Raw genomic sequence first — 25059 nt, 5'->3', positions numbered from 1 at the left:
ATTTAAACATAATTGCCATAGTTTCTCCTGTCTTTCACAAAATTGCCATACATTTAATATTGTTTACACATAGGCCTAATATTAGTTTCAGGTTTTACAGTAGGCCTAACTGATGTTGGCTTAGTGTCAGATCTCTACCAAGAATGTGACCGTTAATACTACTGTTGATATATTTTGCATTTTATATTGCAACGCAAATTGATCTGTATCACAATTCAACAAGGCTATTAACAACAGAAATGGCCTCCCTGTCCCTAGGCCTATACGTTTACAGTAGTAATGTCTTTTATAGGTAGGCCCAGAGCCTGGGTAGCAGGGTAGGCCTATAGCCTACTATTTTATTGTATGTCTCGATGAATTGAATACACAGGGGGCAACCATACTAATAATTGTATGCCCATATGGAGAGCTGAAGTCATCAATATATAAGCCCATATCTCAGAATGCCCATATATGGACAAGTGCACGCAACCTCATGAAGGGCAAGGTCGCTTCTCGCCCTAAGGGCGTCTTACTGGTATTGTATTCTCAATAACGCATAGTCATTATTATTATTATTATTACCTTTATTAATATTATTATTATTACTAATAATAATATTAGGCTACTATAGGCTATATTAATCTTCTTCGTGTATAATTATAAGTATAATTATAATTATTTTTTGTGTTTTTCTGAACCTATTCAGTATTTTGTTGTTATTATTAGCCTACTATTAATACTATTATGATATTATTAGCATCAGTATGCATGCATTCTACAATGCCCTTCGTCTTCCACACACATTCCATGTCGCGGTCACCTGACCAAAACTCTGCGTCACGTGATCGCTGTTCCATCCCTCGCCATTTTGCAATGTGTGAGACAGAGAGGCCACTTTTTTATTACTGCTAACGAAATAAAACAAAGCGATTTTATGCGTTAAGGGGCCAAAGACCATCTGAACATTTCCGGATCAGTGAGTACATCCATCCGTCCGCGGGAGAGCCACGTCTTGTGATCGCTCGTCATTCATTAACCTCAAGAAACGATTAAAACGTCCTTGTGTGTTTTGAACTGTTGCTAGTGAGACTCGTGTGTGTGTGTGTGTGTGTGTGTGTGTGTGTGTGTGAGTGTGAGAGAGAGTGTGTGTGAGTGAACAGAGCAGCAGACAGCTATAGCTAACAGTTCTACTCTGTGTGTGTGTGTGTGTGTGTGTGTGTGTGTGTGTGTGTGTGTGTGTGTGTGTGTGTGTGTGTGTGACGTGCACACACGACACTGCCTGACTGCCTTCACACTTCCCTTGAACTTACTGTATATTGGATCAACGCGGCGTTGCTTGTCTGTCACGGTCGTTTCATGCATGATCTGATCTAATGCAACATTACCCAGATATGTTGCCCAGCTGTCTGCTAGATAGTAGGGTTGATCCGATGTCTCTAAAGTTGGGAAACCTGAAACTAGCTTTCCTTTGGACTAGCCATAGAAAGCGGGGAGGAACGTATATTTAGACTATGACATACACTGTCAGATGCCTGCATGTCCGAGTCTGATTACTTACCCTTTTGCAGCTTAGCCTAACGTTTAACCAATGTCAAAATCAACATGAACATGTAACTCACTGCTCTGAAGGCCTAGTGTTTATACACCACAGGTCCACAGAAACACTCAACCTTTTGACTGTAACTGCTATAAATAGTAGGCTATGCTTTTAAACTGTAGACTTCCAGATAGGTGTTTGGTTGGTAATAGGTTCGGTATTTGAAGAAGAAAAACACAACAAAAAAACGGCATAATTATAATATAGTAAGTTGACTTGAGCATTCCATGCTAATGTAAACCCTGCAATACATTCTTAGTTTCATATTGCTGTCAGAAGCAGAAGTATGCAAACGAGGAAGCTTGTCTGTGGTCAGAAAGTGAATGACAAAATGATAAAAAGAATTCCACCGCAAGATAAAAGGTTTCCTCTTTTTGCAGAAGCCTATCTGTTTGTAAACAAATGCACATGGTTTTGACTAGACAATACTATTGACTGTTAGAGTAAACTTGCCCGTGCATGCTCATCATAAATGGTCCTTGTGACCACATGTTAAGAGAAGATAATAACCCCCTCTTCCTCTCGCAACAGGCTCCCAAGCCACTAGCTGCACATTATCACATAGTCGGTACTTCTGGTGTGAATTGGAAAACACAACGACTAGACTTGTTGGACCTGCTTTCTTTATGGGGGGGTGGTTGTGTAGCTTAGTACAGTGGTTCTCAACCTTTTCAGGCAGCGACCCCCCAAATAATCACATTTCAACTGGGGACCCCACCACCCTGACGAGCACTAAGAGTTGAGGCATTACATTTTCTATAACACGGTTCTATTGTGAAAATAGCAGATGTGAGCATGTAGATCTGCTATTTTCACAATTTCTGCCTCTAATATTTGACAATTTGGCCAATGTTTAATTTGTCATTTTAGAGGTGTTAAAAAGTCCTTATATTTGTCACTTTAGAAATGTGCAGATACCCTCTATATACACTTAAACTTTATGCTGGTTTGTTTACTGTTGAGTGAGAAAACAATGTTGCACATTAAGCTAATCATCTGTGGACCCCTCAAAATAATTTTAGGGCCCCCTCTGGGGGTCCCAAGTCAACCCACAGGTTGAGAACCACTGGCTTAGTAGAGAAGAGAGGTTGTCTGCACTCTGCAGTGTCCCTGAGCGATACACTTCACCCCTAACAGAACCATCCTGAGTGCTTAATAGCGGCGCTGATTGTTGCTGAAACAACATTTCCCCCGCTGGATTAGTAAAGGTGTACTGTTTTTTTTTTTTTTTTTTTACCTCCATATGGAAAAGTAAAGTCTGTGTGCATGCACACATACCTGCATGATGTGAGAGTGGTATTTATTGTGTGTTCACACAACAAGTGTGTAATTACAACTGCAAACAAACCAACCTTGCCTCCTATACTCTCCCAATGTTCAATTTTTTACTTCCTCTCCTACCTAATCGTCTGTATTATATACATTGTGAATAATCTGATCAGCCCTTGAAAAGTACCTAGTTTAGCTGGTGAAATCAGGGTTATTTTGACTTTTGTCTGAATTCTCACCCAGTCTGCTTTTGTGGCCTCTTATCTCCCGCACAGACCATGGAGGTGACCGGCGATGTTGTCATCAGCACGCACTCCCCGTCTGCCCCCTCCTCGACCCCTCCGCTCCCGGCTGTTGCACACGCTCAGTTTCAAACCAGGCCGGTCATCACCACCGCGGAGGAAACTGCCCAGAGGCTGCAGCAGAAGCAGGCCGCCGACTCCCTCATCCAGGTCATCGAGAAGCTCAGCAAGATCGTGGACAAGCGGCCCCAGCGGCGCTGCACGCTGGCCGGGCAGAAGAGGGTGCTCCACCAGGCCTCCTCCGTCAGGGGAGTGACGCCGGAGGAGACCAGGGCCTTGGCCGGTAAAAAGAACCGGAGGAACTGCAAAGCGAACGAAGTGAAAATGAGCATTGCTGGCGACGGCACCACCTCCAGCATACTGCCGGAGGGAGCCGCCGCCGCCGCCGCCAGCCAGGACCACAACCGAACCGTGACGTGCTACCAGTGCAGCCTGTGTCGCTTCCTCTCGCCGACGCTGCTGCTGCTCAAGGAGCACCTGCGGCAGCACGACGAGCAGCACAGCGACCTCATCCTCATGTGCTCTGAGTGCCGCTTCACCTCGCGCCACCAGGACGAGCTGGAGTCCCACGTCAGGCTCCACTTCGACTACGGCGACGACCCCAAGAAACAACATCTTGCGTCGGCGGCGGACCTTCTCCCCCCCCACGGCATGGAGAACGGAGACGGCGGGCCGGGAGGCGTTGGCTCAGGGGGGGCCGAGGCGGTTGAAAGCTCCGCGGACGGGGCTGCTGCCGACGAGCTCCCTCAGAAGAAGAAATGGTATAGCTACGAGGAGTACGGCCTATACCGCTGCCTCATCTGCAGCTACGTGTGCAGCCAGCAGCGGATGCTCAAGACGCACGCCTGGAAGCACGCCGGCCTCGTCGACTGCTCCTACCCCATCTTCGAGGACGAGGACAACGCCCCCGCGAGAAGAGAGGCCCAGCAGGCCTCCACGGGGGGGCTTTCCGGAGGTGGTGTCGCCAACAACGCCACCACGACCAGAGAGGAGCTCGTCGTCCTCTCCCCCGTCCTCCAAGAGGACCGCCTCCAGAACATCCACGCCGCCTTTAAGCTCCAGCTCTGCACGCCACTGGCCGTAGAGGGCAAGAGGGACCTGATGAATCACCCAGTTGGGGATCACGGTGAGAGCCAGGTCACTATGGAGGAGGAGAGTGTGATCACTGTGGAGCAGGAGGAGAACGTGTATCCCGTCAAGGACCTGAGCACGGAGGAGCCCATGGTGGAGGTGCAGGTGACCACAGAGGCGGTGGCGGAGGTCGAGATCGATGGTCAGCACCACGGTAACGGCTCCACGACGGACAGCTTGCTGTCGTCCGCTCAGAAGATCATCAACAGCAGCCCCAACTGCACTGGCCACATCAACGTGATCGTGGAGCGGCTGCCCTCTGCAGAGGATGCTGTCATGGCCACCAACCCCCTCCTCCTCAGCCCGGACATGGGCGGAGACCAGAGCCTATTGGCTGAAACTGAGGAAGAAGTGGGTCATTCGGAAACAGCCAGTCAGACAGTGGACTTGTGCAAAGAGGAGAAGGTGGAGTTAGGTATCGACTGGAGCGGTAGTCGTAGCAGTGACAGACAGCTTTCGGGGGAGGACGATCACCAACCCACCAGCGTCGAACCGCCTTGTGATGAGAACATCCCTCCCGCCGGCCGCAGGAGGACCCACTCGGAGTCGCTCCGACTGCACTCGCTGGCCGCCGAGGTCCTGGTTGCCATGCCCATGAGAACCCCTGAACTCCCATCCAACACCAGCACCCACAGCAAGACGGCCCTTAAGGCTGCCACGGCGTCAGCGCAGAGCCAAGACGCGATGGGTCAAAGACTACTGGAGGTGACGTCTTCCGACGAGGTCGCCGAGGCAACGGCCTTGATGGACCTGGAGCTCCGTGCCCAGGACAAAGCGCAGGGACTGGGATCCCTGGGCTTGGGGCTGGGCCTGGGCTTGGGGGAGGTGGACGACGGGGGCCCCACCACCAAAGCCGGCATCAGCCTGTCTCTGCTGACAGTCATCGAGAGGCTGCGAGAGCGCTCCGACCAGAACGCGTCCGACGAGGACATCCTGCGGGAACTCCAGGACAACGCTCAGTTCCAAAACGGCTCGGTCGCCGGCGTGGTGGCCGGGAGCGAGGCCGACGGTTATGTGTGCGACGTGGCCGGGATGGACGCGGTAGTGGCGGCTCCCGACGGGGGGTTGGTGGACTTTATCCCCGGGAGCGACAGGCCTTACCGGTGTCGCCTCTGTCGCTACAGCAGTGGCAACAAAGGCTACATCAAGCAGCACCTGCGGGTGCACCGGCAGAGGCAGCCGTACCAGTGCCCCATCTGTGAGCACATCTCCTCGGACAGCAAGGACCTGGAGAGCCACATGATCCACCACTGCAAGACCAGGATGTACCAGTGCAAGCAGTGCCCTGACACCTTCCACTATAAGGTGAGTGGGATCCCTTTCATTCGAGAACCGTGTCCATCATTGGACATGATCAAAAATTGTCTTTCGTTCAGGGACCCCTGAACAACATAAGAACATAAAACCCACGAAAGACACCAAAATGTCACACCGTCCGTGACCCATGCGGGGTTCCCACGATCATGAAATTCCTGGAAATACTTTGAAATTAGAAAAATATTTTTCCAGTACTGAAACGGTTTTGAAATTGATCAAGGGTCCTGGATTTTTTTACCTTTTGACATTGGCACGTGCGCGTCCATCGTGCACAATCTGCATGCACGCCACGGTCCATCCACACTTTATTTTTGCTACACTGCCTGTCTTTGGGAATTGCTCATAGGAGTAAGCGACTCGTTATTGAATTATTGTTATATAGTCCTGGAAATGGGGTTAAATATTCTGGAAAAAAATTGGAAAAGTTTTGGAAATTCATTGGTAAAAATGTATGGGAACCCTTCACATGCGAGATTGTAGATCTATTTTTGGAGCAGGACACAGCGATGAAGTATAACTACTAGGGGTGCAACATATCGAACCGAATATCGAAAATCTAATCGAACCGAGAAATATCAAACCGAATGACCAATACCACTCCACATCCACATTCTCCTGGAATGTGGATGTGAGCCAAATTAGAGAACCACTACCCTATAGGTTGGGTACCGTATTGTTCAAAGTTAAAACAAAAAAATACATAGTTATAAAAATAAATGTATAAATCAAATTATCAAACCGTGACACCAAAATATCGAACCGAACCGAACCGTGAATTTTGTGTATCGTTGCACCCCTAATAACTAAGCATAAGGCACTTTGTCAAATGGACCGTAATGGATGGAGCAATATGCTGCACCCTGTTGAAGAGATGAAAACAGCTTGATGCAGTGCAGCAGCAGAAGTTGGCCATAGTGTGTTGATGCAAGCGAGAGGAGAGAACTATCGATTCCTCTGCTGTCATGCTGAGACTTCGGTGCCCTTTAGTGCAGCAGAGATCATTAAGTTCATCGTATTATTCAGTAGATTTGGGAGTTGGTTTAAGAAAGTTAAGTTGCTAAATGTTTCTGGGTGAAACCTGGGTCCAGTTTGACACTACCCGCTCCAAAAGTGGTATTAGAGATTAAGTGGGCCTATTAAATGTGCAGCGTGCATCAAAGTGCTCCCCTCGCTTCCGTCCGCACTCACTCAGCCAATATTTCAATTTTATACTTTATACTGCGCAAAACACACCCAAAAATAAGAGAGTTTTGTAAGGAAGTAAGTTGGCCACAGTGAGAAAGCTTTAACATTGACCTAGACATGAACGGAGGTTCTTTCGTGTAATCATTTCTTGTTAATGTATTAAGTCAGGGGTCTTCAACAGGGGGTCCAGGACCCCTAGGGGGTCCTCAGAGTTACTACAGGGGGTCCTCCAAATCTTTGTGTGATAGAAACTTTTTCCCCCTTTTTTATATTAACCACTTGAACCCTAGTGTCCATATTCTGAGAACTTTAGCCAAAAATAGCAGATCTACAAGCTGCGAGGCGTTGTGAGCTTGTAGATCGGCTATCTTCGGCAAAGACGTTTGGTGTAGAGGGGAAAAAGAGCAGACTAAGTACAGAGTGAAATGTCAAGTTATATATTGACGATTCAAGTGGTTAAATACGTATCTGAAAACACAAATTGACATGATTCCAAAATACACTGATTATTACTGTCAAACAATGAAACCATATGTTATCTATGAAAAGGTTGTGGGGGTCCCACTCCCTGGCTCATCTCTCTCTCAACTAAGGGGTCCTTGCATGGCCTGAAAACATTGAAGACCCCTGTATTAAGTAATTCATCATAAAATGTCCCTTCCTCAGAGTCAGCTGCGAAATCACGAGAGAGATCAGCACAGCTCCACCAGTGAAGTGGCAGCTCTCACGCCTGTCAGTGAAGCCATGGTGACCACAGAGGAAGCGGAACGGACAACAGAAGAAGGTAGGAAACATGAAGCACTGTAACAGGCCAGGCCACCATGGGATGACGTGTGGTTTCTGATTCAGACCTTTTTGCTTTGGTACTCGGGTTAAACGACTGAGGTAGCCTGAATTCCAGTGCATTGCAGAGCATGGGAGACAATATTATGAATTAGATATCAATGTGTATACTGTATTCTTTTAAAGTGTTGTGCCCGATCGCTTTTGCACTTTTTTTTATTTAAGCTTCAATACATTTCTTTATCTTGTTGGGTGTAGTAAATGCATGCTTTCCCGCAAACATTCGATACCAAAAAAGTGAATTACCCATCTCGCAGAGTAGCTTTATGAAATATACTATAATGTAGAGGTGGGGAAAAGAAGGTGGTAAGTGACAGAATTGCTGTTGTAACTGCTTTATATGCAACAGGAAATTAGTAAGAGAACAAACACACGCAACAAAGGCGCAGGTCACACGTTGTGTGAAAATAAATAGAAATGGTTAACTTCTCCTTTAGCCTATAATTTAACCAATTTAGGCCTAGAATTATTGAATGCTTTAACCATTGAAAAATAGCAGATATACAAGCTCATAGCTTGTAGATCTGCTATTTTTGAAAAAGTCGTGAAAATGTGTGCAAATCTTTGAATATATGTATTTTCAAAGCGAACGTTTGTAACTCAAATTTTGCTTCTGGGTGGTCCCTGGAACTAGATATTTTGAAATGGGGGTCCGTGGCCAAATAAATATCATTTTGGGGGTCCTTCACATGAAAAGGTTTGAGCACCACTGACATAGTAGTCTCTCAAGAACAGACCAACTGAGCTCCAGTTGAAAGTGAAAGGGACCTTTTCTTTGACGATGGCTATAGCCAGATTGCTGACATAGAAACATAGGTTTTTCAAAAAACCTTAGAAGGATTCAAAAGACACTTATAGAATCGGGTCAAAATTCAAATTTTCACGATTTTTCAAAAATAGCAGATCTACAAGCTCGCAGCGCGGCACTCGGTGCCGCGCTGTGAGCTTGTATATCTGCTATTTTTTATATTTAAAGCATAAAATATTGCGTCATAATGTGTTCAGGCCTAAATGGGTTAAACAATGATCAGGTTTAAGAAATACACGTTTCTTTTTCGGTTTTCCCCCTCCTGATTCTTACCTCAGATTATTTTGTCTCCAATACTTGTTATTGTATTAGTTAATATTATAGCTAAATAATATTTTCTTTTTCTTCTTAGTAGTTGTAGTAGTACTATTGGTTTTATTAGTACATTTGACTGAGGCTTGGCATTACTATCCTAGCCTGGACCATAAGCATTTTATGTTGTTGATTTCTGTTCATACATGCATGTTTCCATACGTTATCATTTGTCCTCCTCAGACTCTGGCATGCAGAACATGTACAAGTGTGACGTGTGCGACTACACCAGCCATACCTACGTCGGCGTGAGGAATCACAGACGTATCCACAACTCTGATAAACCTTACAGGTGAGTCTGCTTACAGTCTTACAGGACGTACTGTACCAATTACATGAGGACCTGCCCAGTCTGGTATTATAACTTGGCAACGTAGACTTGGTTTGGAGACATTGGGCTAAAGCAGACTTTGAGAAACCTTTTCAGCTCGAGAGACCCAAAATAAACAATGTGATGTCTTCTCAGGACCCACTTAAAAAAAAAAAAAAAAAGATTATTAACACATTGGCCGCCATTTTAACATTGACTGTATGGCTCTCCTGCCATTTTGTTTAATAAAAAAATTGATTTATTTTTTTTATATTGACATTTTTCCTAAATTCTGTATTTTTTCGACAATGTCATACAGAACCTCAAATGAAACAGGACAAACTCTAGTCTCACCGAAAAATAAAATAAATAAATAAAAAGCTTTTTTTTCTATAGTTGCAGCCATCTCAAAATAGCCATTTTTGACCAAAATCCAGCTATAATTGAAAGAACTGGAGATATTGACCTTTTTGTGATTGATGGCTTTTCGAGCGAATAACTCAGTTGATATTTGTATTTATGGCGTCAGGCACTTATCAGATAAGTGTACTAATGTAATTATGTAATAGGAATTATTTTTAGAATTTTCTGTTTAGAAAAATGCAGAGAAAAATATTTTTATATGCTATGTCTGACCAAAAACAGCAAGTTCACATTGATATACTATTACTGCTACAGTATTCTACAAGTCTGCTACAAGTCACTTGGGGGCGCTGTCTCTCTGTTTCTGTGTGTAAATGCTAGTTGCGCTCTGTAGGCCTACAGGTGCACACACACACATTGACATCAAAGGGGGCATGAGTCTTTACAACCAGTAAGACTCCCTAATCGGGAGATAAGCGACCGTTGGTCGCTTATCTCCACAAATATCACAACCTCCACCTCTCACGTCATACGGGTAGCCATAGTTACACCTGGAATGTTGAATCTCCATATATGGAGATAACCTACGCATCACACAAAGTCTGACCTCACCAGCCCATACTTGGGCATGGACGACTTATATCTCCATATACGGAGATGGCCATATATGGAGATACGATGACATCACAGAGTCCACAGCTGATGATGTGGCGTGATGTCATACAATACACAAACAAGCCCTATATAAAGGGGCAATTCTCACCAGGGAAGAGAGCATTGCCTGGAATGTTGAATCTCCATATATGGAGATAACCTACGCATCACACAAAGTCTGACCTCACCAGCCCATACTTGGGCATGGACGACTTATATCTCCATATACGGAGATGGCCATATATGGAGATACGATGACATCACAGAGTCCACAGCTGATGATGTGGCGTGATGTCATACAATAAACAAACAAGCCCTATATACTGATGCGATACGATGACATCACAGAGTCCACAGCTGATGATGTGGCGTGATGTCATACAATAAACAAACAAGCCCTATATACTGATGCGGAGATATGAGCAGGGCAAAGGTGTGACGTGTGACGTGTGACCGACCGACGGACGGCCGGTGGAGGTTTTCATAGTAAACTGCTCCCTGACGGTCGCAATAACACTTCTAGAATACACCTCTAGAATGGATTGCTATGACATTTGTTCAACAAGGTGATCAGCAATCTCTCAACACGTCGCTCTGCGACACTTTGAGAGCTTGTAGAGCTTGTAGATCTGCTATTTTCACATTCTAGCACATGTTAGAAAATGTCTCCCCCTGCCCCTAAAAAATCCTCTGCACTGCCCTGGCAAGAGCAGGGCAGACGCAGTTTGCTAACGAGGCGAGGCTGTAGTTGATCGATCGCTTGTTGGCTGTAGTTGATGCTTGTTTTGGTGGAGCGTGGGCCAGGGACCCCCACGCCCACCTGGTTCCCTAAGTGTTGGCTGGAGACCAGGGGACCCCCTTTGTGAGACCCCATCGACAGGGACCACTTGTCCCTGCAACCTGATCATGTGAACTTTATGTAACAAATGATCGGCTTATTGATTGATTTTACAATGTTATGTAACTCCGCACTGCTCTGGGAGGTCTGCGAAGCGTTGGACCCGCGGACCCCTTATTGGTTCCGTTAGAAAGGCGACCAGGGACCCCCACCTTTGCAAAGGCGATCATGGCTTGTTTGTGGACTAAAGTTTGTGGACTAAATACCATTATAAAACTAATATTATAGCCTGGATATATGGATTATAACCCAGGGTGTGGATTCAAATCAACCATCATCATTATCAGGTACGTTTTAGAAGCATTTATATGGCGAATTGGCGATAATTGTGTGTTTTGTGTCTTGAGAGAGAGAGAGAGGCAGATCTCACTGATAGCACTGTTTTTTTATGGGACTGAACACCATCAGGGGGTCCAACAGGGACCACTGAAACAGATATATAGTGGTCCTGGAGGGAAGCACACACACACACACACACACACACACACACACACACACACACACACACACACACACACACACACACAGCTGTTCTCACACTTTTTTTTCTTCTCTTTTTTTTTCCGGCAGCCAGCCTTTTGAGCTCAAATGCGTCTTTTGCCAGTTCACTGTGGGTTATGGGGAGATTTATACATTTGTATTGCAATTTATACATTATTACAGTATTTTTTTCAAACACACTTACTTTGATGTGTGATATTTTAGGTTCCCTTTAAGATAAAAGGCTCAGACTTTGTGACGGGCTGTGGAAGAATGTAATTAAACATTACATTATATAAAAGCAAATTCTCGGGACTATCGGGCCTGGCGGGGAACGACATTGGGATTTTCTCGGGACTATCGGGGGGGGCGGGGAATGAGTTAATTTCCATAACATCTACATTTATAAACTATTGGCAGCAGTTATACCTGGGAATACAGTGTTTCTGTGAGAAAACATCCTTCATCGACATTTAATATTAATGTTTTGTCAAGATATGAATAATAGTGGCACACTGTGAAGTTGTGGAAGCTGACACATACATACTTAACACATTTTAACATACTATTTAATATTACCACTGTGAAAACGATGTAGAATAAATGTACCCAATCACTCCCCCTACAATTAGGGCTGCACAATATGGAGAAATGTTCATGATGCGGGCCAATGTGAGACTCATCTCCCACACATGCCCGCCTGCCGGTGCCAGAAATATTTTTGCTTTGCAATGTGCAGAGAAAGAGGTGTTGATGAGGGCCAGCGTAAAACACGGCATCTGATCTCAGCAAAAAGGAACGCTTTTCGTCTATTTTAATTAGGTTAGGGTATTCACTTATCATTGAATTGCTATGCATTTCACTCTGCCAATCAAGACCCAATAGTGTGTGGCCTAAAATGGGTTGACTCCAAAAACATGCATAATAGTTGTATAATTACTTTTTCTTTGATTAACCAAACTCTAATATCTTAACGTAGCATTGAGATTTCTGACATTCTGTGCGTGGTTTTTAAATACCACTGCCCTGTTTATCTTGTAGGTTAGGAGGGCAACAGTTACAAAGAGGATGTGTACAAACTTGGGTTCGCTTATTTTTAGAACCTACCTGTCTTTGTTTTTTTTTTTATCCATAGCAGCCAAACTAAATGCTGATTTTTGGGTTATGCGCTCGGACGGCTCGGTATGCATAGTTTACGTTTTGGACAGTGATTTAATCTATCTCTGTGTGTGTGTGTGTGTGTGTGTGTGTGTGTGTGTGTGTGTGTGTGTGTGTGTGTGTGTGTGTGTGTGTGTGTGTGTGTGTGTGTGTGTGTGTGTGTGTGTGTGTGTGTGTGTGTGTGTGTGTGTGTGTCTATGCGCATACGTGTGCGAGAGCAAGAGTGACATTTGACACCCACAACCATGAGAAGTTCATACAGTTTGAGATAAGCTATGTATGCTAAGACAAAGTGCATTCGACAGGTGAATGTGCGTGCTGCTAGTGCTATGGAAATGATATCCAAAGTGCCGCCCCGCTCACAAAACGCAGTGTGTGTGTGTGTGTGTGTGGACACAGGCCCTTAGGCAACATAAACAACTTAAATTTGGGTAAAATGAAAAACTGGCATCCTCACAGTCTGCATATGCAAATGGTCAATGCCCATGTGCAAGATCACTACGGAGAAACATGTGGAACAGAGAGGCTGACTGACTGACTGACTGACAGACAGACAGACAGACAGACAGACAGACAGACAGACAGACAGACAGACAGACAGACAGACAGACAGACAGACAGACAGACAGACAGACAGACAGACAGACAGACAGACAGAGGTTTCCTTAATATATACTCTAATATGATATAATAGGATTGAAATAGTCTGTACTCTGTTGCACAGAATCTGTAGATATTGTATATATCCATTAGGTGGCAGTAGATGCCCAGTAAAGCCACAGTGCTCTAATTTGAAAGCTCAGTCAGGTCTGGTGCTGTCATATTTTTGTTCAAGCAAGCACATGGTCTTTGCATTCCTGCCTAGCAGCTGTCCTGTCTCCTGTGTAAACACACTGGTTTAGATGTTAGCTTATTTAAGATGTGGTCTTACTAGGCTATATTCTCAGAGGACACACACACACACACACACACACACACACACACACACACACACACACACACACACACACACACACACACACACACACACACACACACACACACACACACACACACACACACACACACACACACACAAGGATCTTTATTTTCATTCCCCAGAACAGGTCTTAAGTATTGACTAATATTGCAGTATAAAGTGGACATGTATAATGCAACTGAAAACTTCTCAAGTAGCTTGTGGCTTATACCACTGTTGCCTTTGTGCCGATTTGTATTGGGGTGCATTTTAGCGAGACGAAAAGAGAGGCATTACTTGGCGCTGGATGCGACAACTATAGTTTCTATGGTCTTGAGAAACAGGATGTCTTACTTTTTGCCTGGCCCCGAGGACTAGAAAGACACAAATAAATAAACACATTAAAAATGTATCTTTTTTTCCCCCCTGTCATCATTCGAAACATCTTGATCCCTGAAGCGGATGAAATCAAAGCTGTTTCCTCATAGACTGACATAATGACAGGGTTTTTTATGTTCCTTTTTACTCTTATAGACCAGCCATTCCAAATCTGTGAGCTGTGAGGGCATTGTACACTAAGATTATTATTATTATTACTAGTAAGACGCCTCAGGGCGACATGCGATATTCTTGGCCATCTGGCCAGTGATGTATATCGGACCAGTTACCCATATATGGAGACCCCTGGTACCCATATATGGAGATCCATGTACTGTATATGGAGATATGCTGTGAGAGCCCAAACATGCTTACTGAGTTATTCGTTATGTGATAGTCCTATGATGTCTATGTCATCTGACATCATACCCTTTTATGCCCATACATGTCATGGAGATCCCTGTCTGTAGAACCAGCCACACAGATATGGGCTGTCTTGGCCATCTGTCTTGGCCATATATGGATTCTGTTAGTGTGGTATGTGGCCGATGTGGCCTCCATATATGGGCATTCCCATATGAAGTCCTGTTAGATATGGGCTTAATATTGAGGGAACTCCATATATGGGCATAAAAGGGATTCTGTTAGTGTGAGTGGGAGTAGGACGCTGAGCGTCCTACTCCTCCCGCCCAACACTCCCCACTGACAGGTGCCTCCCCAGCCCATAGGTGTACATGCAATTGTGAGCTTGTAGATCGGCTATTTTCAAATGGCCAAAATGTATAGGGTTGAAGTGGTTAATGCGTGTTTTGTAACAATATTCAAAATCTACAAAGTAACTAAAGTTGTCAAATAATTGTAGGGGAGTAAAAGTACAATGTTTGCCTCTGAGATGTGATGAGAAGTAAATGTGCTAAAACATGAAAATACTCAAGTAAAGTAGAAATACATCAAAATCTAAAAGGAATAGGATCTTATGGTATTCTGTGTGTGGCCATCTCAACCGCACTACACCTTAATGTTTGCAACAATGGCTTTCTTGCTTTCTTTAAATCCATTTCCGCCGGGGTACAGCTGGCACATGCAAACTGTACAAATCTCGCATATTTCTATTTGTGGCTTTGCAAAGTTGCAATTCCCCCTTCAATTGAGTGACAGTTTTCTGGCCCGACTTAGAGGGCAAATTCAATTTATCCGGGGCAAATCCAATTTGCCTGCTGACTTTGTACATTCGTTGGAAGCAGTCGCATTTACAGAAAGGTTTTGTTCTACAGGTTCCACATGCCTAAGTTATAAGGCATCCTTATTGTCACGACTCACAAGGTATCTTTAGTACCTGACGGAGAAAGCATTTTAGCAGTGGTTCGGTTGACACTTATGCCAAGACTGAGACTTTGCAGAGTGAATCTCTCTTCACGAAAGGTCGGAAGGTTTGAAATGACACGTTAAATACCTCTCTCACTGTAAAAGGAACATTCTAAAGCTCTTAATTCCTGCACTCAGTTAAAACACTGCATATATTAAGAATAAGAATATTTATTTATCTTCACATTCCTACTGATTGCCTGAATGACTCATTTTGACTCCAATTAGCCAACTCCCAATTAAATGCACTCGTATTTAATCTTTCATGTATCCAAAATGATATCTTCACAGATTATTTTAAATTATCAGGAGACAGCTATGAAATTGATCCCTGCAAGCAACCTTGTGTACTTATATTACAAACTGAAAACGGGGGCCAGTGGTATTGGAAATCCTTCCTTTACAGAAGGATTTGTCAGATCAGTTCCCATGATGTTCCAGCGGCAGTCGGCTGCTGCACAATGGACCATTAGTTACAGGTGTAGCCTCCTCTAGTCTCCCAGGCCTTCTTGTGTTTGCCTTTGTGCCCTCCGGGCAGCTGACAAGGCCGCTTCATCTTCAAACTAAAACACCTGGAAGGCATAAGGGTTAGGGGAACTATTGTAACGCATTGATCTTTTTGCCCTAACACTTTGCTCTCTCATTCTCTCCTGTATACCTCCCGAGGGTAGCACTGTCACTATGATTAGCACTTATAACATTATACTAAGTGTTCAATTGGAAAGCATATCACAGGAGGAAATCTCATCCTAACGCAAAGTCATGGGAAAACCGTTACCATGCAAAATCTTAATAATGTGAAAATGGAAAAAACAAGAAACACCTCGAAGGCATGCCTAATCCCAATCATAAGTTCAGTGGGTAGAAGCATTACGAAGGCAGCTACTCTACAGGCAGGTGATTATAGATATTTCCTTTTATATTTCACAATTCCTGTGTGGCAAACTGGCATGCTGGAACACAGAATAACACTTGACTATTAATTATGCAAGAAAACCCTGTCAGCTAATCACGTTAAAAATGGTAACCACTGGAGCTAAGGAAAAAACTGCGTGGGTTTTGGTGAATTAGCTGTATCCTAAGCTGCACATTGCCTCCGTGCACGGATTGTAATTGTGGCACTCATTCAAACTCTGTCTTACATTTGACTGCCATGGTTGATGAACTTCCTTTGTGCAACCTGAACGGTTGGAGGTAGGGCTGGGCAATTAACCAGAAATATATTGAAACCGATATTTAGAACCAATAACTGACTTATAACCCAATAAACAAGAAGCAAGTTTCTTTTTTATATACATATTTTTAAAACTAAATGACACAGAACAAATTTCATTACATTTTCTATAATCGACTAAACCCATCAGTCCGATCAACCACTAAAATAGTGAAAACAGACGATCTACAAGCTTGCAACGTGTCGCATCACAACGTGTTGTGAGCTTGTAGATCTGCTATTTTCAGTATATACTTTTCATATTTTTTAATAACGGTTCATTAATCGTAATCGAAGCAAACGTTTGAAATAATCATCAATCAATAATCAGTTGAAGTCAAATCACCTAGCCCTACTAGGTAATAGTGGCCCATTTCCATGAATAAAAGTGCAAAGGGTCATGGGACATGACAACAGATGTTTTTGTATTTCTATGGTCGGTTGTGCATGCTGCATGGCACTGCACCAGTCAAAAGGCAGGGGCAATAGCTTGAGAACAATAATTCCCTTCCCCTTACCTTCTAGGGATCTTCAGCGTTTTCAGGCCAAGGACCCCTTAGTTGAGAGAGAAATGAAGCGGGGACCCCCACAACTTTTTCATAGATTCCATATAAATAGTTTCATCGTTTGACAGCACACTCATCAGTGTATTTTGGATTCATGTCAATGTATGTTTTCAAATATCTAACCACTTGAACGGTCAATAATTAATAAACTTGACCTTTCACTCTGTACTTAGTCTGCTCTTTTTCCCCTCTACACCAAACCACGTTGCTGAAAATAGCCGAGCGCGAGGCGTTGTGAGCTTGTAGATCTTCTATTTTTGGCAAAATTTCTCAGAATATGGACGCTAGGGTTCAAGTGGTTAATATAAAAAAGGAGGAAAAAAAAACGTATATTACAGAAAGATTTGGAGGACCCACTATTGTAACTTTGAGGACCCCCTAGGGGTCCCGGACCCCCTGTTGAAGACCCCTGTTCTAGATGTTTCTTTGAGGTCCATGGCGCAGATATACAGGCCTAATTGTCTCACTTATTCACAGATGTGCATCCAGTCCTATCATCTACCCAACAAAGCTATTACAAGGGTGCTTTCAGTCTTTAGTGCGTTCGTTTAATTGTGTTTCTTTGTCAACACCACGCCAAGCTTTTCTCCATCTAGCCAATAATCTTATCGGGGTCATGGAAGAGATGCTTTTCGGTTGCATGTCTCCATTCCGACACTAACCCTATACTTAACCCTAACCCTAAACCTAACCTCTATGGAAGTGTTGCCACTCCGACAATAAGAAGTCAATGTCGGGGTGGCGACATGTTGGAATGGAGAGCGCCCCCATGCTTTTCGCAGTGATAGCTGAGTGGTTAGTGTCCATACCTAGGACTCCGGAGGTCCCAGAGGTCGCAGGTATGATTCCCCGCTCCAGCTATCACTGCTCCCCTTCCCTCGTGCTCCTTGTGGGCAGCACTGGGTTCAGCTGGGTTAAGCTGAAAACTGAATTTCCCTTGTGGGATGATGTAGGTAAATTCTTCTTCTTCTTCTGCATTCCTTGTGGCATATTAATAGCACAATAATTCATAGTTCTTCAGTAGACCTACTGTACATTTCAGCCCCCAAAACAACATTCTTGTAAAAGACAGGGGCGGCCATGTGGCTCAGGAGGTAGATCGGCCGCTTAGGAATCGGAAGGTGCCTGGTTTGAATTCCTGGCTGCTCCCGATGAGCAGGTGGGCGCCTTGCATGGTTTCCTCCACCGTCGGGGGTGTGTGCAGGGGTGTCGCACCAAATTCAGGGCCCTGGGTACGAGGATTCACTGCGGGCCCCCCATGGATGTTCTATTGAAAAATGGCAGATAAACCAGCTCACAGCACGCGCTGCAAGCTTGTAGATCTGTAAAGCGTGTAGATCTGTAAAAAATCTTGACAATTTGTCAATATTGTTTTTGAAAAACCTTTGTTTCTATGTCAGTGGTGCTCAAACTTCTTCATGTGAAGGACCCCCAAAATGATATGTATTTGGCCACGGACCCCCATTTCAGAAAAGAAAATGTTCCAGAGACCCCCCAGAAGCAAAATTTGGGTTACAAAAATGTTCGTTAAAAAATACTTATATTCAAAGATTGACACACATTTTCACAACTTTTCAAAAATGGCAGATCTACAAGCTTGCAGTTGAGCTTGTATATCTGCTATTTTTCAATAGCTAAAGTATAAAATAATTCCAGGCCCCTCCACCTTGGGCCCTAGTAACTCAGTCCCACTTTTCCCCCCCTGTGACGCCCCTGTGTGTGTGTGTGTGTGTGTGTGTGTGTGTCTGTGTGTGTGTGTGTGTGTGTGTGTGTGTGTGTGTGTGTGTGTGTGTGTGTGTGTGTGTGTGTGTGTGTGTGTGTGTGTGTGTGTGTGTGTGTGTGTGTGTGTGTGTGTGTGTGTGTGTGTGTGTGTGTGTGTGTGTGTGTGTGTGTGTGTGTGTGTGTGTGAGAGAGAATGTGTGTGTGAATGTACTGTATAGTTTTGTATAGTAAAGTGCTTTGAATAAAAGGCGCTATACAAACGCACCATTTACCATCTAATTCACCAGGCTTTGGTGAGATGTATTTCCTACTCTGTTTTATATCTCAAATGGTGAAAAACATGCCTTTGAAAAACAAGGCATGACCCTTTTGTGAGATGAGAAATGTGTATGCGGGGAAAAGAAAATCCACTATGCCGTAGTAGAGCTTGTCAGATCAGGTTGTGCAACCTGTAGCAGCAACAGCAGCAGCGTGCCGCAGCATATTACGGAGTGCCACAGTCCCATTTGTTGTGTGTCTTGGTGACCGTGAGTTATTATGAGTGGAGCCTGCCTTCACAGCTCCTCGTGTTTGCCTCTGTACCCTCAAGGCAACTAACAAGGCTGCTTCGTTGTCAAGCTAAAACATCTACAGTGCAGCCAAGTAGAAAAAAGAAAATACAGTAATGTGTTTTTGTTTCCTTACAGTAGCAATTTTCTGTGTTTTTGTTCTAAGTCCCTAATTCCCCCCAGGCACAACACAACCAGTAGAAGCTCCGTATTGACCACAGACAACAGCTTGTTAAGCCGTCAAGACCAGGAATTGTTTTATGCTCTAGCTATTTTTGAAAAGTCGTAAAACATATTTTGAATATATATTCAAACTTCTGTAACTCAAATCTCTGCTTCTGGGGGGTCCCTGGAACAACATATTTTGAGATGGAGGTCCTCGGCCAAATACATGTAATTTTGGGGGTCCTTGACATGAAAAGGTTTGAGAACCACTGATTTAGAAGGAGGATTTAGAAGACATTCGTACAATCGGGCTTTTCTCTAAAAAAAATTGCAGATTTACAAGCTTGCACCGAGTGCCGCGCTGTGAGCGTGTATATCTGCTATCTTTCAATAGTTAAAGCATAAAATAATGGTTTTAAGTGGTTAAATCTAACGTGACACAGATATGGCGTTCCCGATCTGAATCTGTTAAACTGCAGGCTTTTTTCTCCCTTGTCGCTTATTTATTCCCTTCTGTCTCTATCTCTCCGACTCCTTCTCGCTTGCTCGCTCGCCTTTCCTTTCTCTAATCCTTTCTCTTGATTTCAACTCCCCCCTCCCCTCTATTCTTACCCATATCTCTCCTGCCACCCCCCGATCTCTCCTCTATTTTTCTGTCATCTTCTCTCTCTTTCACACCCTCCTCCTCCTCTCCACTGTTTCTGTGTATACCAGGTGTTGTAGCTGTGACTTTGCCACCACAAATATGAACAGCCTAAAAAGCCACATGAGGCGGCACCCCCAGGAGCACCAAGCTGTGCAGCTGCTGGAGCAGTACAGGTGAGAACACCATTAACACATCATCCTCCTCCCGCGCATTACAGTTATGAACAGAGAGAGGTGTAGCCATACAAGGTTGTTCGTGAGACAAGTGTCTCTCGACCATGTCAACTAACTGACAATTCTAAAACGGCTTGTCCAATTCCTTGTTTCTGATTGGCTGGTTTCCCTTTAATTGCTGTGGTATATGAGACTATACAATCCACACCTTGAATCAGTTTATATCAAACCCAGGTGCGTTATTTCTTTCCACAGTGTTCCACAGTGCACCAATTATCTGCACCTGTGTTGCTGGGAACTACTTTCTTGCAGACCTTGTAGTGAATTATTAGTGAAATAGAACAGTTTTAATTGGTACATGTCTATGATTTTTCATGTTGCCATATTGTAACCGTTTTAGAAAAGCAATAAGCCACAAGAGGCATGTGGTTACCTGTATTTTATAACGGGTGAGAGGGTTGGAGACACTCCGCCTCGTGTCTCACCACGCCTCTCAGCCGTGATAAAATACCAGGTAACCACATGCCTCTTGTGGCTTATTTCTTCAAAATGCCATGAGGAAAGACGAGAATGGCCGTAACCCGAAGCATGTGTGGTTGTACGGGGTGGCAGTGGCTCAGGGGTAGAGTGGCCAGTTCAATCCCGGCGCTCACCCGGCATTGGTGTTGAAGTGTCCTTGAGCAAGACTCTGAACCCCTAATTGCTCCCGATGAGCAGGTTGGTGTCTTGCATGGTTTCATCCGTCATCGGTGTGTGAATGGGTGATCTATCTAAAGCACTTTGGAATAAAACGCTATTATATAAGTGCACCATTTACCATTTATACAGCAGGCCATAATCAATAAGCTAAACCAAGGGTCTTCAATAGGGGGTCCGGGACCCCTAGGGGGTCCTCAGAGTTACTACAGGGGATTCTCCAAATCTTTGCGTGATAGAAAGTTTTTTCTCCTATTAATATTAACAACTTGAACCCTAGCGAACATATTCTGAGAACTTTAGCCAAACATTGCCGATCTACAAGCTCACAACGCCTTGCACTGCGAGGCATTGTAGATCAGCTTGTAGATCAGCTATTTTCGGCAAAGAGGTTTGGTGTAGAGGAGAAAAAGAGTAGACTACCGTTAAGTACAGAGTGAAAGGTCAAGCCTTGATGGTTCAAGTGGTTAAATATCTGAAAACACAAATTGACATGAATCCAAAATACACTGATTTTGCTGTCAAACAATGAAACTCTGAAATAGTTGTGGGGGTCCCTTCTTCAGCTCTCTCTCAACTAAGGGGTCCTTGGCCTGAAAACGTTGAAGAACCCTGAGCTAAACATGTCTTAATACGCCTTTTTTTTTAAGAAGCGAAACATGCCTTAGTCCACCTCTCTCGACTCATTCCCGCACCGACTCCCCCTGAGACTTCCCTGCAGAGTCTTTAGTCAGGCTGATTCCTCTGGATAGAAAGGAGGATTAGTACCACCGCAGCATGCATATTAAATCAAATGAGTCTTTATCCTCCCTCCCTCCTGCTAAAACCTTCATAATGCTGCCTCTTTTGCTCACTTTCCTCTGCAAATCTTGCATCCTTGGCGGTCCGCTCCTGTCCTGTCCAGGTGTTCCCTGTGTGGCTACGTGTGCAGCCATCCACCATCCCTAAAGTCCCACATGTGGAAGCACGCCGGGGACCAGAACTATAACTATGAGCAGGTCAACAAAGCCATCAACGAGGCCATCTCCCAGAGTTGTCGGTGAGTCATGTTTGTTTGTTATGGGTTTTGGATTTTCTTTTTGACCGGTGGGCCTGGAAGGAGCTAAGCTCCAACATCTGGCTTTTTTTTAAGAAAACTAAAGGTTGTGATTTAGAAGGCGTTTTTAGAATAGGCCTCAGTCCTAAATGGGTTAATGTTGTCTGTATTTGTGACCATTGCAATTGGATTGCCACTTTCCCTGAGTCTCTCTCTCTGTTTCTGTTCTGTCTCTCCCTCTCTCTCCCCCTTTATTTCCCCCAGGACACCCAGTGCACCTCAGAAGCTCTCCTCGGTTCTGGAGCCAGTAGCGGAGCGGCCCGGAGCGGCTCAGCCGCCGAGGGACAAAGAGAGCGCTCTGCCAGACCCAGCGGCCCACGTGTCGGCAGCAGCAGCAGCAGCAGGCCTTGGGCTGGTGGTGGACAGCTCAGAGGGCCTCCACTTGCCCTCCACCGTGGACACCACGTCACAGTGGCCCGGCGAAGCCTCCAGCCCCCTCGGGAAGGACCCAGGAGCACAGTCCCAGCCGCGAGGCCCCCCCGCCCCGGGCCCGGGCATGGAGTACTGCGTGCTGCTCTTTTGCTGCTGCATCTGTGGCTTCGAGTCCACCAGCAAAGAGCGCCTGATGGAGCACATGAAGGAGCACGAGGGAGACATCATCAGCATCATCCTCAACAAAGAGCAGCAGCCGGCAGAACAGCCGCCAGGCCTCCAGTCAGCAGAGGGCGGCGCCGCGCAGTGAGACCACAGTACCTGCCTTTTTTTTTTTTTTACTCCTCCTTCCTGTCATTGATGCAACGATCCTTGGTAGTCTTGACGAAATATCATTCACAGTAAAAAGAGCATTTCAATGTGTTTCATCCTGTTGAAATGACACGTTTGTCTTTGTTTGACTTGTGTTTTTGCATTGTACCATAGTGACAGGGGCCATTCTGTTTTCGTCTGTGTGTATTTAAAGCTCCAGTTAGAAACCTCCTTAGCAGAAAGACGTGTGTCTTGATAAGAGGTCAGCATTTCTGTAGTGCCCTTTTCAAAGGCACTTTAGAATGTATGCATTATATTCACCCATACACACGTTCTCTCACCGACGGCGAAGGCAGCCATGCAAGCCACCAAACTGCTCATCGGGAGATGAATCACCTTAATGGCTCGTGCTGGCTTTTTAGATGAAAATCTGTTCTTTTTTCATATAAAGTCTTATACATTAGGCTTAATTGGAGGAGTCCAAATGACAGGAATCGTTCCATAATTGTTTTTTATTGCAGAGTGAGTGGCATTCAAAGTGGTGGAGGGCAATTTACTAAATGAGAAATCTAATTGAAAATCAAATGTCAAATTGCCTATGGTTTTCAGGGAGATGACGCTTGAGGGAAATATTGCACGAGCACTAGTTGTTAATTTCTACAAGTCAACATGACTGTAAACGATAAATATGCTGGTTTGGAGTTGGGCATTGATTGGCGTCAAGGGGAAAGAATACCAGCTAACCCAAGTTAGCATTTCCAGATACAAAGAGTTCAAACCGGTTGATACCTCACAAAACCACACAGACCTTCATCAGAAATGGAATTATAATTCTCTCTTTTTTTTCTCTTTTCCAGCATAACTCGTATATTGACCATAAGGCAGCTCTAGTATCTCTACTGTAATTATTATTTAATGTATGTAATCCCACACAGTGTAGGCTCTAGCCTAGTAAAGAAGGCACGCGTGCTAGTGTTTAAAAACTCACAGATGCCTAAAATGCATGTATGCTTTAAACAGCCTATACATTTGTTTGTTTTTTGTCACCCAGTTTGTAATTTGTACCTCTTGGGAGTTTTGTAAAGTCAGCTTGAAGTGACGGCGATGTAATAGCCCTAAGGTGGGATAAACCTTGGAAAGACGCATAGGCAGGTGTCAACAATATGTCCGTACACGGACATATGTGTCTGTGGCAAAGTCTTGGCCTTGTCCGTAGGACATTTTAGATTTTCTTTTTTACACACCATGATATTGTTCTTATTTTGATCAGACCAATTATTTTGATCAGACCAATTACTATATGTGTGACACTTAATTTACTACGACACTATCGGGAGTCCAGCTAGTACTAGTGGTTCTCGAGCATTTCATTTCCAATGACCCTGATTACTCTGAGTGTGTACGGGTCCATTTGGTTCCATTTGTACACTCTGACTTACAGACCTGTTATGGTAATTCAGGGTTAGCTCTTTATTAGTGTTTCTGGTAAAAATTATTGTCCACTCATATTTGTATGTTTGTGGCAAAAAAATGAATTTTGACAAAGATGTCCACCACAAGCCAGCATGGCCATGATGACCCCTGCGTATAGAGGATGATGATGACGTAACAATGTGGAATATGGCCCACAGTAGTAGTAGCTGTTCAGGCATGAGACCAGAGGTTTGAAAAAAAAAAAAAAAAGGAAATATTATAAAGGGAAGTAAGAATGAATGAATTGCATTTTTAGAAGAAGAGATAATGGTGCCTAATATTGACTGAATTGTGTTGTTTTAAGTTTCAAACCAGGAATATGTGCTGGTTGAAGCTCAATTTCATTTTCATTGTAGTGCTGTAGTCTCAGTTGAGAGGTTATACTGTACATACAGATGTGTTTGTAATCTTAACGTGTTATTTTGCCAAATTTATATATTTTTTTAGCAGCTGTTGCTAACATTCACGCAGAGGTTGTCTAGATAGCGTGGCTGCTCTAGCCGATGTTATTAGTGTCCCCTTTTGCGTTTAAAATTCGTTATATTTTAGGGAGCTAGAATGTTGACATTCAGATATGAATTTGTTCATTTCCAGCAGTGTCTTGTTTCCACTCTTTGTTTGGTTTGAATACCTTGCTAGAGTGTTGGGTTGTGTTTGCTTCCCTTTCACTGGAAGTGATTTATGTTAATCCGATGTAGGGATGGGACGATAAGCGATATTATCGTTTATCGTGATAAAAAAACACTCACGATAATCACATCGTGGAG

General features: G+C 44.2%; 1 protein-coding gene across 1 annotated transcript; it reads left to right on the top strand.

Annotated features, from left to right (window-relative positions):
- The first annotated feature begins 866 nt into the window (after positions 1-866).
- Positions 867-22827, top strand: znf507 (zinc finger protein 507). Its single transcript, XM_080730354.1, has 7 exons — positions 867-958; positions 3124-5586; positions 7450-7567; positions 8930-9038; positions 20239-20343; positions 21944-22078; positions 22340-22827. The coding sequence occupies exons 2-7, from the start codon at positions 3127-3129 to the stop codon at positions 22815-22817; spliced, it is 3405 nt and encodes a 1134-aa protein (XP_080586480.1). The 5' UTR covers positions 867-958; positions 3124-3126; the 3' UTR covers positions 22818-22827.
- Positions 22828-25059: the final 2232 nt, after the last annotated feature.

This window comes from Nannobrachium achirus (assembly GCF_963921795.1).
Source record: "Nannobrachium achirus genome assembly, chromosome: 7".
NCBI lineage: Eukaryota > Metazoa > Chordata > Actinopteri > Myctophiformes > Myctophidae > Nannobrachium > Nannobrachium achirus.
This window is presented reverse-complemented; position numbering and strand designations above follow the sequence as displayed.

Coding starts and splice junctions, on each gene's coding strand:
- znf507 (XM_080730354.1), top strand. CDS start 3,127: ATGGAGGTGACCGGCGATGTTGTCATCAGCACGCACTCCCCGTCTGCC. Junction 9,039..20,238: donor AACTCTGATAAACCTTACAG/GTGAGTCTGCTT, acceptor TGTGTATACCAG/GTGTTGTAGCTGTGACTTTG. Junction 20,344..21,943: donor CAGCTGCTGGAGCAGTACAG/GTGAGAACACCA, acceptor TGTCCTGTCCAG/GTGTTCCCTGTGTGGCTACG.